This window comes from Chiloscyllium plagiosum, chromosome 6 (genome assembly GCF_004010195.1).
Source record: "Chiloscyllium plagiosum isolate BGI_BamShark_2017 chromosome 6, ASM401019v2, whole genome shotgun sequence".
NCBI lineage: Eukaryota > Metazoa > Chordata > Chondrichthyes > Orectolobiformes > Hemiscylliidae > Chiloscyllium > Chiloscyllium plagiosum.
In genome coordinates this window covers 49347977-49365321 of record NC_057715.1, presented here as the reverse complement: position 1 = coordinate 49365321, position 17345 = coordinate 49347977, and the positions used below count along the sequence as shown (strand labels likewise).

At 43.7% G+C, this 17345-nt stretch overlaps 1 protein-coding gene across 1 annotated transcript in view; it reads left to right on the top strand.

Moving 5' to 3' along the window:
• The window catches only part of LOC122551133 (piwi-like protein 4), a 166965-nt gene that overhangs the window by 109907 nt on the left and 39713 nt on the right, over positions 1-17345 (top strand). Inside the window, exons 12-14 of the mRNA XM_043692759.1 lie at positions 4724-4796; positions 6458-6655; positions 14879-14979. Of these exons, the coding sequence (XP_043548694.1) occupies positions 4724-4796; positions 6458-6655; positions 14879-14979 (372 nt within the window). The remainder of the gene's footprint in view (positions 1-4723; positions 4797-6457; positions 6656-14878; positions 14980-17345) is intronic.

Here is a 17345-nt window from a genome sequence, read left to right as displayed (position 1 = left end):
ACTCAGGAGTAGGGACGAAACTGGTGGGCTAGACAGCTGGCCTATATTGCAGAGAGACAAAATAAAAACTGCAGATGCTGGAATCCAAAGTAGACAAACAGGAGGCTTTGAAGAACACAACAAGCCAGGCAAAACCAGAAAGTGCAGAAGTCAACATTTCGAGTCAAGACCCTTCATCAGGTTTTAGAAAGGGGAAAGGAGCTCAGAGATAAATGTGGGGCGTAGGGCTGGGGAAAGGCAAGTGGGATAGTGATAGGTGGATGCAGTTAGGGGATAATTGCGATAGGTCAGTGGGAATAGGTCAGTGGGAAGGGTGATGAATTGTAAGGTCAGGTCAAAGGGACAGGAGGAGAGTAAGTGCTGGACATGGGATAAGGTTGAGGGTGCAGAGATAGTGAAGCCAGTGAGGACTATGTTGGGGCCTTTTTAGTTGATGGGAGGGATGAATCCAGTTGGTAGCTGGAAGACAGGGTCGGGAGGTGAAGAAGGTCTGAATTGAAATGGGCTGTGAACAGGAGGTCAGACTAGCCATTTAGGACCTGGTGACAATGCTCAGTGAAATGGTCACCTAGACTGTACCAATTCTTCCAACTTTTTCCAAATCCAAGGGGTAGCCATAGGACCTAGCCACGCCTATCTCTTCGTCAGTCATAGAACATAGAACATTACAGCGCAGTGCAGGCCCTCGATGTTGCACTGACCTGTGAAATTAATCTGATACCCATATAACCTACACTATTCCATTACTATCCATATGTATGTCAAATGCCCATCTAAATGCCCTCAACGTCGGCGAGTCTACTACTGTTGCAGGCAGGCCGTTCCATGCCCCTACTATTCCCTGAGTAAAGAAACTACCCCTGATATCTGTCCTGAATCTATCACCCCTCAATTTAAAGCTACGTACCCTCATGTTAGCCTTCACCATCTGAGGAAAAAGGCTCTCACTGTCCGTTCTATCTAACGCTCTGATTATCTTACACATCTTGATTAAGCCACCTCTCAACCTTCTTCTCTCCAATGAAAACAGCCTCAGTTCCCTCAGCCTTTCCTCGTAAGACCTTGCTACCATACCAGGCAACATCCTAGTAAATCTCCTCTGAACTCTTTCCAAAGCTTCTGCATCCTTCCTATAATGCAGTGACCAGAACTGTACGCAACACTCCAGATGTGGCCTTACCAGTGTCTTGTACAGCTGAAGCATGAAATCGTGGCTCCGAAACTGAATCTCCCTACCAATAAATGCCAACGCACCATATGCCTTCTTAACAACCCTATCAACCTGGGCGGGAACTTTCAGGGATTTATACACCTGGACACAGAGATGTCCCTGTTCATCTTCACTGCCAAGAATTTTACCATTAGCCCAATACTCTGCATTCCCGTTACTTCTTCCGAAGTGAACTACCTCACATTTTCCTGGATTAAACTCCATTTGCCACTCCTCAGCCCAGCTCTGCATCTTAGCTATGTCCTTCTGTAACCCACAACATCCTTCGGCACTATTTACAACTTACCTTCCACCTGGGCAGCCTACAGCCTGGAGGACTTAACATTGAATTCTCCTATTTCACATAAACATTTCACCCAACCCCCAGCTCCCTTTCCACTTCCACCTCCTCCTTTCCATTCCAACGCTCGATCCTTCCTTTCAGTTACCTTCCAGATTCATCCCTCCCATCGATCAAACAGGCCTCAACATAGTCCTCACTAGCTTCACTATCTCCAAACCCCCAACCTCATCACATGTCCAATCTTTACCCTTCTCCCTGTCTCCTTGACCTGACCTTACCTGTCCATCAATCAATCTTCCCACCTATCTGCTCCACCCTTCCCACTGACCTATGACAAAAACCCTCTACCTGCATCCACCTATTGCCATCCCAGCTATCTTTCCCACCAGCCTCACCACCATTTCCACCCCACCCCACCATGTATTTCTGAGCTCCCTTCCTCTGCCCAATTCTGATGAAGGGTCTTGACTCAAAATGTTGAATTCTCCACCTCCTGATGCTGCCTGACTTGCTGTGTTCTTCGAGTCTCCTGTTTGTCTGCATTGGCCTATATTTCTACCTATCACATTTCTGACGCCCCTCCCCCAAGTCCCTCCTCCCTATCTTTTATCTTAGCCTGCTGGACAAACTTTCCTCATTCCTGAAGAAGGGCTTATGCCCGAAACGTCGATTCTCCTGTTCCCTGGATGCTGCCTGACCTGCTGCGCTTTTCCATCAACACATTTTCAGCTCTGATCTCCAGCATCTGCAGACCTCACTTTCTCCTCCTATATGGCATAGACCCCCACCAAAAGCCCCTGGCAGATTAAGCACTAGTTAGCTGCTCAATTGTGGATTATGTTTCTGTAACCCTGCACAATAATTCTGTTTAAATATCTATCAAATGTTCTCTTGAATGCCTCATTGAATTTGCTTCCAACAAATGCCCATCACTGCATTTCAGAATTGGATTGCTCATTGTGTGAAAAGATTTCTTCTCACATTACATTTACCTCTTTTGAAAATCATTTAAAATGTGTGCCCTTTTTTTGATGCTTTTACAAGTTGGAATTGTTTCTTCTTATTTCTATGCCAAAACATATCATGAGTTTTAAAATTGTATCAAATTTCCTCTGCGTTCTCCTGTCCCCGGAAAACAGTTCCAGCTTCACCAGTCTATCTTCATATCTGAAATTTCTCATCGCTGGAACTATTCTTTTCCACCTATCCACTCCACCCTCACCTATCACCTTCATCCCCTCCCCCACTCACCTATTGTACGTTGGGGTTAGTTGGTGCGGGTGTCCCAGAGATGTCCTCTGAAACAATCCTCAAATTGGCGTCCTATCTCCCAATATAGAGGAGACCACATTGGATGCAACAGATACAGAGATAACGTGCGTGGAAGTACAGGTGAATTTCTGTTGGATGTGGAAAGATCCTTTGGGGCCTTGGATGGAGGTGAGGGGGGAGGTGTGGGCACAGGTTTTGCATTTGCTCGGTGGCAGGCGAAGGTGCTAGGAGTGAGATTGGACTGGTGAGGTGCTTTCTCCTCACCCCCACCCTCCTCTAGCTTATCTCTCCATGCTTCAGGCTCTCTGCCTTTATTCCTGATGAAGGGCTTTTGCCCAAAACGTCGATTTCGCTGCTCCTTGGATGCTGCCTGAACTGCTGTGCTCTTCCAGCACCACTAATCCAGAATCTGGTTTCCAGCATCTGCAGTCATTGTTTTTACCTCTTTATTCTCATAAATCTCTTTTACATCCTTCCTGAAGAATGATGCCCAGAAATGCACACAGTGCTTCAGTTAAGGTGGATATCATATCTTTTACTATCCAAGCATTACCTCCCTGCTGTTGTATTATACACTGCTATTAGTACAGCCTAGGACACTGTATGCTTTCATTACCATACTGTCCACCTGCTCTGTCATTTGTTTTTATGTTTGCATATGCAGACCCAATCTCTCTGCTCCTGCACACCCTTTAGAGTAGTCCTCTTTATTTTATACTGTTCCACCATGTTCCTTTGATCAAAATGTATAGAGAGTGTGTTGCTGAAAAAACACAGCAGGTCAGGCAGCATCCAAGGAGCAGGAGAATTGACATTTCGGGCATAAGCCTTTCATCAGGCATGAAGCTTGTGGGTCGGTACACTGAGAGATAAATGGGAGGTGGATGGGGCTGGGGGGAAGGTAGCTCGGAATGTGAAAGGTAGATGAAGGTGCGGTCGAAGTGATAGGTTGGAGGAGAGGCTAGAGCGGATGGGTGGGAAGGAAGGAAAGTGGACAGGTAGGACCGATCAATGGGGCAGTGCTGAGTTGAAGCCTTGGGGACTGGAATAAGATGGGAGGAGGGGAAATGAAACTGGTGAAATCCACATTGATCCTGTGTGGTTGCAGGGTCCCAAGGCAGAAGATGAGGTGTTCTTCGTCCAGGTGTCGGGTAGTAAGTGTTTGACGATGGAGGAGGCCCATGACCTCCACGTCGTTGGTGGAGTGGCACAGGGGTTAAAATGTTCAGCCATGGGGCGATGGGGTTAGTTGGTGCGGGTGTCCCAGAGATGTCCTCTGAAACAATCCTCAAATTGGCGTCCTATCTCCCAATATAGAGGAGACCACATTGGATGCAACAGATACAGAGATAACGTGCGTGGAAGTACAGGTGAATTTCTGTTGGATGTGGAAAGATCCTTTGGGGCCTTGGATGGAGGTGAGGGGGGAGGTGTGGGCACAGGTTTTGCATTTGCTCGGTGGCAGGCGAAGGTGCTAGGAGTGAGATTGGACTGGTGAGGTGCTTGGATCTAATGAGAGACTCACGGAGAGAATGGTCTCTCCGGATTGCAGATAGGGCTGGAGAGGGAAATATATCCCTAGTGGTGGGTCTGTTTGCAGGTGGCGGACGTGGTGGAGGATGATGCGATGTATGCGAAGGTTGGTCAAACTGTATCACCTCACACTTCTTTGCATTGAAATTCAACTGCCATCTATCCACCAACTCCACCAATACTCTGAAAACTTTAACATTGTCCCCTGCATGCCTCAAGTATTAAATTAAATAATGAAAAGCAATTTTCCTAACACTGATCCCTGGGGAATGCCGCGACAAACCGTTCAGCCTGAAAACACCAAATTACCATTTCTCTCTTTATATGTTTTGTATTATCATAACTTATGAGTTGTTAAACCCATTGTGTTAATTATTTCCTGATGGTTTGTCATTTGTTTACAGGATTCAAGTAAATGATAGCCCTGTCTCCTTCATACAAGCTTTGAGGCATCATATTGAGTCCAGTACCCAGCTGGTAATTATTTAGGCTGTCTGTATTTTTTGTTTAAGATTACATGCCAACCTAGGGCCCCTCAGCCACATGTGGCGTGCCACAGCAAATCATACCACCTGGCACCTGCTTAAATGATAGATTAATTTACAGCTCATTCACAGAGTTCCCATAATAATTACATACCCTTGTGTGAGAAGGATCATAGACCAGGAAAAATAGATACAATGAGAAAGGTTGTTGTTCTTGAAAATAATGTATTAGTTTGTGTTATTTATGTTTTATTTGTAGCTAAAATTTCAAATACAGAAAAGTATAAGTGGAAGATTTTGCAACGAACTGCTCCTCCAAAATTAGTGGCTCATTCTCTCCAGTATGTCACCAGTCTGTGATTGGAGAAGGTGCGAGCAGCCTGAAGCCCGGAGCCATGGTGTTGCAGCTGGAGGTTTTACAGAGAGATTATGTCTTGGACAGGAGGAGAAGGAGATGAGAGTCGCATCATGGGGAAAAGGCAATGAGAGTCAGATGTCTGAGGGAACCTGCAAATCAGGTCATGATGACGAGGGGTAGAGTTGAGAGAATGATAGTCAGGCACTAGGTTGCTCCTGCTAATTGTTTTATAGTTTCATTTTTTTTAAAATCACCTTTTATGAAATTCCTCTTGCACCTGTCTGCAAAATCAGTAATGACTACTTTCATTTCAAGGTGAATGATTGCTGGTGAGATAATAGTGCTGCTGGAAATTTTTTGAGCACAAAATCCCATGGATTATTTTCTTAAAGTTAAAGTTGGGTATAGAGAGGAGGAAAAAGGTGACAGAGAAAGAGGGATAGAAAGAAGAGTGTGGGAAAAGGAGAAGGAAAACAGGATACGAGGGAAGGAAAATCCAGGTCAAAAGCCAACTTACTTTCGACTGTACTTTCGAGTGAATTCCACTGAGGCCAACTCCAAGTATGCCTCATTACAGGCAACTCAGGTTAGCGTTAATTTAACATAACACCTGAGCTCAGTCCCAGAAACCATCTCCTTCCCTGGTGGATCATAATTCGGTACTGATTGTTTTTTCTCTTCAGACGCTTGGCAATTATTAGTGGTCATTTCTATTAATAGCTCATTTAAATGATATACTTGTCACTTTGTTTTTCGATGAATGTCATGTTTGCTGTTGTGGCAACCCTTACCTTTCTGAAATTTGCCCATTGGCCACAGAAGAAGAGAAAAATTGAAATGTACCCCACTCATTTCATGAGAAAATTTTGGCCAGCCTGATTTAAGAAAGACTGCAAAGCTTCAACAAAAGAAGTGACTAAATTGTCGAAGGCATCATTTCACAGTCTTTAGATACCTCTTGTACATATTGAAGAGTCCCAGTGGTTGGTTTAAGTGACTGCCCAGACCTAAAAGGAACCCCACAACATTGACAGAGAGTCCAAGATCTGCCCTGACTGTGTACAAGCTATCCCACCACTAAGCTGATACGCTTTTATTCCCTTTTTACGCCTTATAAGGCGCAACAACACATTAATTTCTACACGAAATCAAAACTGAAAATTCTGGGAGTACTAAATGCTCTGACATTCACAGTTGTTGTCCATCTGTAGACAGAGATAATATTTCATCTCAATTATCGAATAATTTTTTTTGTGCACTCTTCCCAACTGATTGCTCTTTTTCTTGAATTGTAGGTGTTGTGCATTCTACCCTCAAATCAAAAGAATAATTATGATTGTTTAAAGAAATTCTTGTGCGTAGAGAAGCCAATTCCAAGTCAGTGTGTGGTGGCCCGTACACTAAACAAGGCAAATATAATGAGTATTGTGACGAAAATTGCTTTGCAGATGGCTTGCAAGACAGGGGGAGAATTGTGGATGGTGGAGATTCCTGTGAGTATTCAGTTCTATATCTTATCTAAAACTGAAATTTTTCTTATTATTTCGGTTTTGTTAAATTCAAAAGCTTCTTTGATCCTTTTTAAGCTGCATTAATGTAATCACATTGAAGTATTGTATATTTTAATAAGTTTTCAAGAAATGTATAATTGCTGTCTTAAATCTACCTAACTACAGATCTTTAACATACTTGAAAACAACAAACGCTGGAGATCACAGTGAGTCTGACAGCATCCATGGAGAGAGAGTCATCTAGACTGGAAATGTTAGCTTGCTCTCTCTCCATGGACGCTGTTTGACTCGCTGAGATCTCCAGCATTTGTTGTTTTCAGTACAGATTCCAGCATCTGCTGTACTTGGCTCCTACAACGTCTTTAACATATCCATGTGGTGTGTCCTAACCTGTTCCCTCACATTAGTTACATTGGGAAATCAGGGACTATTGCAGTGTCCATGAGACCACAAATGCAGAAAGTATATCCAGCTGTAACCTTAGGAAATTCATACTTCAGACTTCAAGCAGTGATCGGAGTCGCTGAGTATTCAGAAGGCTGATGTCTATATTTGTAACACTGTATTGCAAGCTGGTCATACCACAGGTGGTTGTACTACACATTAAACTGCATTGTACAGGCAGAATGGGACTCAGTCACCAGTCAGAACATTTGTTCATTTGTCAACATATCCCAAAGAGGAGTGATATTAAACTCAAAACCTAAACTCTGTTTCTCTCTCTACAGATCCATATATAGTAGTAATAAATTGGCTTGGATGGAGAATTGATTAGAATACAGGGCAAAAAGAGTAGGAATAAATAGTCATTTTCAGCATGGGATACCTTCAAGATCAGTGCTTAATCCCCATTTATTCACATCATACATTGATGACTTGGGTCAGGGAATCAAGGGCAATAATTCCAAGTTTTCTGATGTCACAAAACTCGGTGGAAGTGTGAAGGGGCGTGTAAAAGTGCTTCAAGGGGATTTGGCAAGTTAAGTGAATGGACAAATACATGGCAGTTGCAGTATCGCATAGATAAATGTGAAGTTATCCACTTTGGTATGAGAAACAGAAAGGCAAAGCATTGTTTAAATGGTGTTGGATTGAGAAAGGTTAATGTTCAAATGGACATGAATGATAAAATATGCTATTAATGGCACGCAAATCCAAATACATCACTTCCAATTTTTCTCCCTCATCTATTCTACAATTTACATCCTCAAAAATCCCAGTAAGTTTTTTCAAAAATGATTTCCCTTTCTTAAATCCATGTTAACTTTGAGTAACATTGTTGGTATTTTCTAACTGTCATGTTATCACATCTTTGATAATAAACTTAAGCATTTTGCCAACCACTGATGTTAAGATGAGTCGTCTGTAATTCCTAGTTTCTCCCTTTTTTTTGACACTGTGGGCTTACGTTTGCCACCCTCCATTCTGCTGAGAATGTTCTGGAATCTACAGGATTTTGGAAGGTGACAACCAATTGCATTCATTATTTCTCTGGCCAGCTCTTCAGTACTATGTCATGTAGGTTATCAGGCCCGAGGGATTTATCAGCTTTCAGTACAATTAAGTTCCTCAACACTATTTTTATTTTAACATTTATTTTACTTTAATTCCTCCATTCCAAAAGACATCTACTTCCCTACCATTTCTGTGAAGACAGAACTAAAGTAGTTGTTTAATTGCTCTGCCTTTTCCCTGTTCTCCATTATAAATTATCCCTTGGATGTTTCCTTGGATGGAAGAGTGTAAGAAATAGGAGCAGGTTTAGGCCATTCATCCCCTCAAGTCTGTTCCATTACCTATATGATCATGGCAGATCTGCCTCAACTCTTTTCTTGTGTCAGTTCCTCATAGCATTCAACTCATCGATATTTCAAAATCCTCTGTACCAGATAGGTTGTCCAAGGAAATCTTGGAATGACTGCATCTGTATTCACTGAGTTTAGAAGAATAAGAGGGAAATCTCATTCAAATGTAAAATTCTAACAAAGCTGTACAGACTGCATGCAAGGTTTATACTTCTCCTTGCTTGAGGGTCCAAATAGAGTCATTGTCATAGAGATGTACAGCATGGAAACAGACCCTTCGGTCCAACCCGTCCATGCCGACCAGATATCCCAACACAATCTAGGTCCACCTGCCAGCACCCGGCCCATATCCCTCCAAAACCTTCCTATTCATATACCCATCCACATGCCTTTTAACTGTTGCAATTGTACCAGCCTCCACCACTTCCTCTGGCAGCTCATTCCATACACGTACCACCCTCTTCGTGAAAAAGTTGCCCCGTAGGTCTCTTTTATATCTTTCCCCTCTCACCATAAACCCTCTAGTTCTGGATTCCCCAACCCCAGGGAAAAGACTTTGTCTATTTATCCTATCCATGCCCCTCATAATTTTGTAAACCTCTATAAGGTCACCCCTCAGCCTCCGAAGCTCCAGGCAAAATAGACCCAGCCTGTTCAGCCTCTCCCTGTAGCTCAGATCCTCCAACCTTGGCAACATCCTTGTAAATCTTTTCTGAACCCTTTCAAGTTTCACAACATCTTTCCGATAGGAAGGAGTCCAGAATTGTACGTAATATTCCAACAGTGGCCGAACCAATGTCCTGTACAGCCGCAACATGACCTCCCTACTCCTATACTCAATACTCTGACCAATAAAGGAAAGCATACCAAACGCCTTCTTCACTATCCTATCTATCAAAGATCAGGATCTATAAATACACAATGAAGAAAAATTTCACTTAGAGGGTGGTAACCTCATAGAAATTCCTACGATGTGTGGCAATGGAGGTAACATTCCTGAATATATTTAAGAAAAAAAAGAGTTTCCAGAGGTTAAGGACGTCAGAGGCTATGAGCGACAATAATATGATAGAGCTCGTCATCAAGATGGAGAGTGACATGGTTGATTCTGTGACCAGGTTCCTGAATCCAAATAGAGTTATGAGGCACAAGTTCTCTATGATAGTTTAAGGAACATTTCTGAAAGGCCTGAAAAAGAAGAGCTGAGTAGTTGGTTTAGAATTTAGCAAAGGAGTACCAAGGGATTCATTAAGAAAGGGAAATGAAGCACGAAAGTAAGCTTTGGTGAAGACAAATGTAGGACCCTTATGGTCAGAAATAGAGGAATTTATAATGGGGAATAAAGAGATGGCTGACCTACTAAATACAAAATATTTTAGTTCTGTGTTCACAAAGGAAGACATAAGTAACATACCAGAAATGTTAAGGAACACACGGTTTAGTCAGAGGGAGGTACCGATGGAAATTAGTATTAACAGAGAAATGGTGTTAGGCAAATTGATGAGATTGGAGGCTGATAAATCCCCAAGCCTTTTTTTTTCCTTTATTCATTCAAGGGATGAGTGAACCACTGGTTAGGCTAGCATTTATTATCTATCCCTAATTGTCTATAAGCTATATCCCAGAGTACTTAGGAAAGTAGTCTTAGAAATAGTGCAGCGTGGCACTGGAAGAAGTACAGCAGGTCAGGACGGATCCGAGGAGGAGAGTCGACATTTCGGGCATGCGCCTTTCGTCAGGAATGTGGGGGAGGAAGGGGTCTGAGAGACAAATAGTAGGGTGGAGGTTGTGGCTGGGGCACAAGGTAGGTGGGATGGTTTTAGGTGCATCTGCAGTCCTCACTTCCTCTTTAGAAATAGTGAATACATTGGTAGTTGTCTTCTAACATTGTATAGACTCTGAAACAGTTCCTATAGATTGGAGGATAGCTAATGTAACCCCACTAATTAAGAAGGGAGTTAGAGAGAAAACTGGATATGTGAAAGGGAAGTTATGCTTGGCAAATCTGTCATAATTCTTTGAAGTGCAACTAGTAGGATGTTAGCTATGAGGAAAGGCTGGATAGACTGAGTTTGTATCTCTGGAATGCAGGGGGTTGAGGGGCAACTTGATAGAAATTTATAAGTTTGTGAATGGCATAGATAGAGTGGAAAGTGTGAGGGTTTTTCCCAGGGTGGAGAGGTCAGTTACTAGGGGACACTGTTTCAAGGTGCGGGGGAGGATGTTTAAAAGAGATATACCAGGCTAGTTTTTCACATAAATGGTGGTTAGTGCCTGGAACATACTGCTAGAGAATGTGATGGAGCAGACATAATAGCAGCATTCAAGAAGCAATTGAACAAATAAGTGAATACGAAGGGAATAGAGGAATATGGATCTTGTAAGTGAAGGCAGTTTTACAGAGGAACCTCAATTATCTGAACATTGATAATCCGAATTTCGGATTATCCAAACAAGACCGCAAGGTCCTGATGCTTGGCTAAACTGTGTTATCCAGCATTCAATTATCCGGCATTCGATTATCTGTTTAGTAACAGCAGGAATGAAGCTGTTCTTGAAGCTGTTTGTACATGTGTTTCAGCTTTTGTATCTACTGCCTGATGAAAGAGATGGAAGAGATTAAAAGCAGGTGGGAGGCGTCTTTGGTGATGTTGGCTACCTTTCTGAGGCATCAAGAAGTGTAGACGGAGTCAATGGATTATTATTTGAAAGGCTGTAAGCTAAGAGAGGGAAATGCGCAATGAGACATGGGTGTCCTCATACAGGAATTGCTGAACATAAGCATGTAGGTGCAGCAGGCGACAAAGAAGGCAAATGGCATGAAGCCTTTATACTGATAGGATTCAAATATAGGATCAGGGATATTGTGTTGCAATTATACATGGCCTTGATGAGACCACACCTGAAACATTGTGTACAGTTTTGGTCTCCTTACCTGAGGAAGGATGTTCTTAAAGAGTGAATGCAGCAAATGTTACCAGATTAAGATCTGGGATGATGTATGAAGAGTGATTGAATTGGCTGGGATTATATTTGCTGCAGTTCAGAAGAATAAGGCCAGGGTCTCAAAGATACCTACAAAACTTTAACAGGTCAGCATAGATGCACAAAGGATATTCCTGTTGGAGAGGTAGTCCAGAACCAAGGGTCACAATTTAAAGATATGGCATAAACAATTTAGGACTGAGATGAGAAACTTCTTTGCCCGGAGAGTAGTGAACATGTGGAACTTGCTACCATAGAAAGCAGTCAGAGCCAATATATTCAAAAAGTGTTGTGCTGGAAAAGCACCCCCATTCAGGCAGCATCCAAGAAGCAGAAGGGTCAACGTTTCAAGCATAAGCCCTTCATCAGGAATGAGGGGGTGGCTCAAGAGTGCTAAGAGCTAAATGGGAGGAAGGTGGGACTGGGGGAAGGTAGCTAGGAATGTGATAGGTGGATGAAGGTGGGGGTAAAGGTGATAGGTCAGAGAGGAGGGTGTGGCAGATAGGTGGGAAGGAAGATGGACAGGTCGGACAGTTCAAGAGGATGGTGCCAAGTTGAAGGGATGAAGGTTTGGATCTGGGATAAGGTGGGGGGAGGGGAAATGAGGAAACTGGTGAAATCCACATTGTTCCCATATGGTTGGAGGGTCCCAAGGCGGAAGATGAGGCATTCCTCCTCCAGGCAACTGGTGGCCAGTGTTTGGTGTTGGAGGAGGCCCAAGACCTCCATGTCCTTGATGGAGTGGGAGGGAGAGGGTGTTAGTCAACTGTTCACCATCCTCACCCACTCCAACTTCTCACCCTTGCAAGGTGCAGCCCTCTGCTCCCTCACCTCAAACCCCAACCTCACCATCAAAACAGCAGACTGGATGGAGGAGGGGAGCGGGGATGGGGTGGGAGTGACATGCAGTGGTAGTTTGGCACTCCAACCTCTACACTGCTGAAGCCAGGCACCAATTTGTAGGCACTTCCTCTACTGCCCCCTTGACCACAACTCCAGCTCCCATGACCAAACATCATCTCCTATACCATCCACAACCTCATCGCCTCCACTAACAACCTCATAGTCCAGGAACCCCGCACCATCCAGTTATACCTCCTTCTCAAAATTCACAAACCTGACTGCCCCGGGCAACCAATCGTCTTAGCCTGCTCCTGCCTCATCGAGTTTATCTCTGCATACCTTGACACTGTCCGGTCCCCTTTGGTTCAGGATCTCCCCACATATATTTGAGACACCACCCAAAACTTCCACTTCCTGCATGATGTTCGTCTCCCTGGCCCTCAATGCCTCATCTTCACCATGGACATCCAGTCCCTGTACACATCCATCTGTCTTGACTAAGGCCTCCAAGCACTCTGTTCCTTCCTCTCCCGCCAACCCAACCAGTATACTTTCACTGACACACTCATTCGTTTGGCTGAACTGGTCCTCACCCTCAACAATTTCTCCTTCAAATCTTCCCACTTCCTCTCGACCAAAGGAGCAGCCATGGGCACCCACATGGACCCGAGCTATGCATGCCTCTTCTTTGGGTATGTGGAACAGTCCACCTTCCGCAATTACCATGGCACTATTCCTCACCTTTTCCTCTGCTACATCGATGACTGTATTGGCCCAACCTCATGCTCCCACAAAGAGGTTGAACAATTCATAAAGTTCATGAACACCTTCCACCCTGCCTCAAGTTCTCCTGGACCATTTTGATCAACTTCCTCCCCTTCCTGGACCTCTCCATCTCCATTTCCGGTGACCGACTCAACATGGACATCTACTTCAAACCCATCCACTCCCACATCAGCCTGGACTACATCTCTTCCCACCCTGCTTCCTGTGAAAACATGATCCCTTATTCCCAATTCCTCCATCACTACTGCATCTGCTCCCAGGAGGACCCCTTCCACCACAGATCATCCCAGATGGTGTCCTTCTTTAAATACTGCAACTTCCCCTCCCATGTGGTCGATGATGCTCTCCAGTGCACTCCTCCATTTCCCACATCTCCACCCAGTCCCAACAAGGACAGAATCTCCCGGTTCTCACCTTCCACCCCAACAACCTCCAGATACATCGTATCATCCTCTGCCTATTCCGCCACCTACAAACAGACCTCACCATCAGCAAGACATCTCCTCTCCCACCCCTATCTGCATTCCCGAGAAATCGTTCCCTCTGTGACTCCCTTGTTAGGTCCACACCCCCACCAATCCGCCCTTTGCTCCCGGAACCTTCCCCTGCCACAGCAAAAAGTGCAAAATCTGCATCCATGCCTGTCCCCTCACCTCCATCCAAGGCCCCAAAGGATCCTTCCACATCCGACAGAGATTTACCTGTACTTCCACACACATCATCTAATGTGTCCGTTGCTCTCGATGTGGTCTTCTCTACATTGGGGAGACAGGATGCCAACTTGCGGAATGTTTCAGGGAACATCTTTGGGACACATGCACTAATTAACTCCACTGCCCTGTGCCTAAACACTTTAATTCCCCCTCCCACTCACCAAGGACATGCAAGTCCTGGGCCTCCTTCTCTACCAAACTCTAGCCACCCGATGCCTGGAGGAAAACAGCCTCATCTTCCGCCTTGGGACCCTCCAACCACATGGGATCAATGTGGATTTCACCAGTTTCCTCATTTCCCCTCCCCCTACCTTATCCCAGATCCAACTGCTGCCTGACTGGCTGTGCTTTTCCAGCGCCACACTCTTTTACTCTGATCTCCGGTATCTGCAGTCTTCACTTTCTTCAAGGTCAATATATTGTATGATTTCAAGAAGGAGTTGGATATATCACTTGGGGCTAATGGGATCAAAGAATGTGGAAGAAAATTAGGAACATGCTATTAGTTGGATGATCAGGCATGATAATATTGAATAGCCTCCTCCTACTTCTCTTTTCAATGTTTTTTATGTATAAGGAGAGAACAGGATTATGGCATTGAGCTGGATCACTATGATTATATTCAATGGTGGAGTACGTTCACTGGGTAAATTTCCTGCTCCTATTTTCTATTTTCCCACCGTACTACATGTGTGTCTTTTTGGATTGCTGATTCAATTTTCATTTTGTGAATTGGGGCATGTAATGCCATTATATGAGTTGTGAAAGAAATTTATGACCAAATCACTGGCATCTATCACAAGGGCCAAATGATTAGGTGTCATCTACTGTCTATTTAGAACCTCTGCTTGCTTGCAACCCCATCTTATGTTTCAGTTGCACTCCTAGATGTACGAAAGACCGTGTGATTCAAGACTTGTAGAGGAAGTAAACTCATATATAATCAAGCTTACTGCCCATTTTACACACAGCTTTTAAAATATTTTTCCTAAATGTAGTCTGATTATTAATATCTATACATTTGAATCATGAGGGTTTTGTGGTAATTACATAAATTAAACATTATTTTGCAGTTAAAATCTTTGATGGTAATTGGCATTGACATTAACTTTGACACCCTGAGAAAAGGGATATACGTTGGATTTGTTGCAAGCATCAACAGTACAGTCACAAAGTAAGTTCTGTTTTAACTCTGTTCAGAATTCTGCTTCGTTAAGTATTGCATTTACAAAGCAACTTTCAGATTACTTATCCTTGTTTGTTTATTCATGTAATATAAATGGTCAGTGATGAAACCAGCATTTTCACCCATTCCTAATTGACTTGGAGAAGGTGTGGTGAGCTGCCTTCTTGAATCTTTACAGTCCATTCGGTATATCTATTCCCACAGTTTGTCAGAACTTCTGGGAAAGGCAGTGAATGATCACATCAGTCACAGTCACTTCTTATATCAGCAGCTGTTGGGTAGGAACATGGTAAGTGTGAAGTGTGTGCAGTAAGTAGGATGAGCCAATAGGGAATGGATATGGATATTTGGGGGCTCACTAATACCCTCAGGCTGAGCCCGGAAGCTATTGGCAGAGGATCATTCACTGTCACTTTCTATCATGTTAGAAATCAAAATGCTCAGTTTGGAAGAAAATGGCTATGAGCACACTCAGAGTGTGTGCACGAGTGACTCATCCTGTGAGGGAGAGGGCTGCAGCAAAACTGATCACAGGTCTTCTAAAAGGAAAGAACGTTCTCCACAGTCTTATACAATATATAGCACAGAGGTTGCCTGCTCTCTGGCCATCCTGCAGTATTGATCCTGTGTGTGTGTTGCAGCCCCTAGCACAGCCACAGCTGGACAACTCTGATGGCTCATCTTTGTGCACAGAGAAACCGAACATTGGAGATGTTAAATGAGGAGGGACAAGATGTAAGCGTGACCCAATTCTTTGCATTTGCATTGTTTTCCTGGCTTCCAGATGGTCTGTAGGCTGCCAGCGCTGATCTCCAACCAAGGAGCCTCATGTGTGGCCACAAAATGCTGCCTCGTGGTGTGATAATATGTTTAGCACCAACAAAGACTCAACCACATGAATCCTAACATCAGAAACATTTATGCATTTATCACGTGTGCCACAATGTGCCCTCAATTCATTCTCTTCTGTTCAGTAAGAACAGGGAAGGTGGTAAAAGGGGGAGTTGTGGCATTGCTAGTCAAGGACAGTATTACGGTGGCAGAAAAAATGCTGGAAAATAGATCTACTAAGGTAGTATGGGCTGAGGTTAGAAACCGGAAAGGAGAGGTCACCCTGTTGTGAGTTTTCTACAGACCTCCAAATAGTTCCAGAGATATAGAGGAAAGGATAGCCAAGATGATTCTGGATAGGAGCATTAGTAACAGGGTAGTTGGTATGAGGTCTTTAACTTTCCAAATATTGACTGGAAATATTTTGTTCAATTACTTTAGATGGACCAGTTTTTTGTCCAATGTGTGCAAGAAGGTTTCCTGGCACAGTATGTAGACAGGTCACCAAGGGGCGAGGCCACTTTGGATTTGGTACTGGGTAATGAACCAGGCCAGGTGTTAGATTTGGAGGTAGGTGAGCACTTTGTTGATAGTGACCACAATCTGGTTATGTTTACTTTAGCGATGGAAAGAGATAGGTATATACAGCATGGTAAGAGTTATAGCTGGGGAAAAGGCAATTATGATGCGATTAGGCAGGATTTAGGATGTATAGGATTGAGATGGAAACTGCAGGGGATGGGCACAATTGAAATGTGGAATTTGTTCAAGGAACAGCTACTGCATGTTCTTGATAAGTTTGTATCTGTTTGGCAGAGAGGAAGTGGTTGAGCGAGGGAGCAGTGGTTTATTCAAGAAGTTGAATCTCACATTAAGAGGAAGAAGAATGCTTATGTAAGGATGAGATGTGAAGGCTCAGTTAAGGCACTTGAGAATTACAAGTTAGCCAGGAAAGACCTAAAGAGAGAGCTAAGAAGAGCCGGGAGAGGACATAAGAAGTCATTGGCAGTGAGGATCAAGGAAAACCATAACTTTCTATAGGTATGTCAGGAATAAAAGAATGACTAGAGTAAGATTAGGGCCAATCGAGGACAGTACTGGGAAGTTGTGTATGGAGTCAGAGGAGGTAGGAGCAGCACTAAATGAATATTTTTCATCACTATTCGCAAGGTACAGGCTGGTGAACTAGATGGGGTTGAGGTTCACAAAGAGGAGGTGTTAGCAATTCTGGAAAGTGTGAAAATAGATAAGTCCCCTGGGCCAGATGGGATTTATCTTGGATTCTCTGGGAAACCAGGAAGGAGATTGCAGAGCCTTTGGCTTTGATCTTTATATCATCATTGTCTACAGGAATAGTACCAGATGACTGGAGGCTAGCAAATGTTGCCCCCATTCGAGAAGGAGAGTAGACCAACCCTGGTAATTATAGACCAGTGAGCCTTACTTTGGTTGTGGGTAACGTGTTGGAAAAGGTTAGAAGAGTTAGGATTTATAATCATCCAGAAAGGAATGGGTTGATTAGG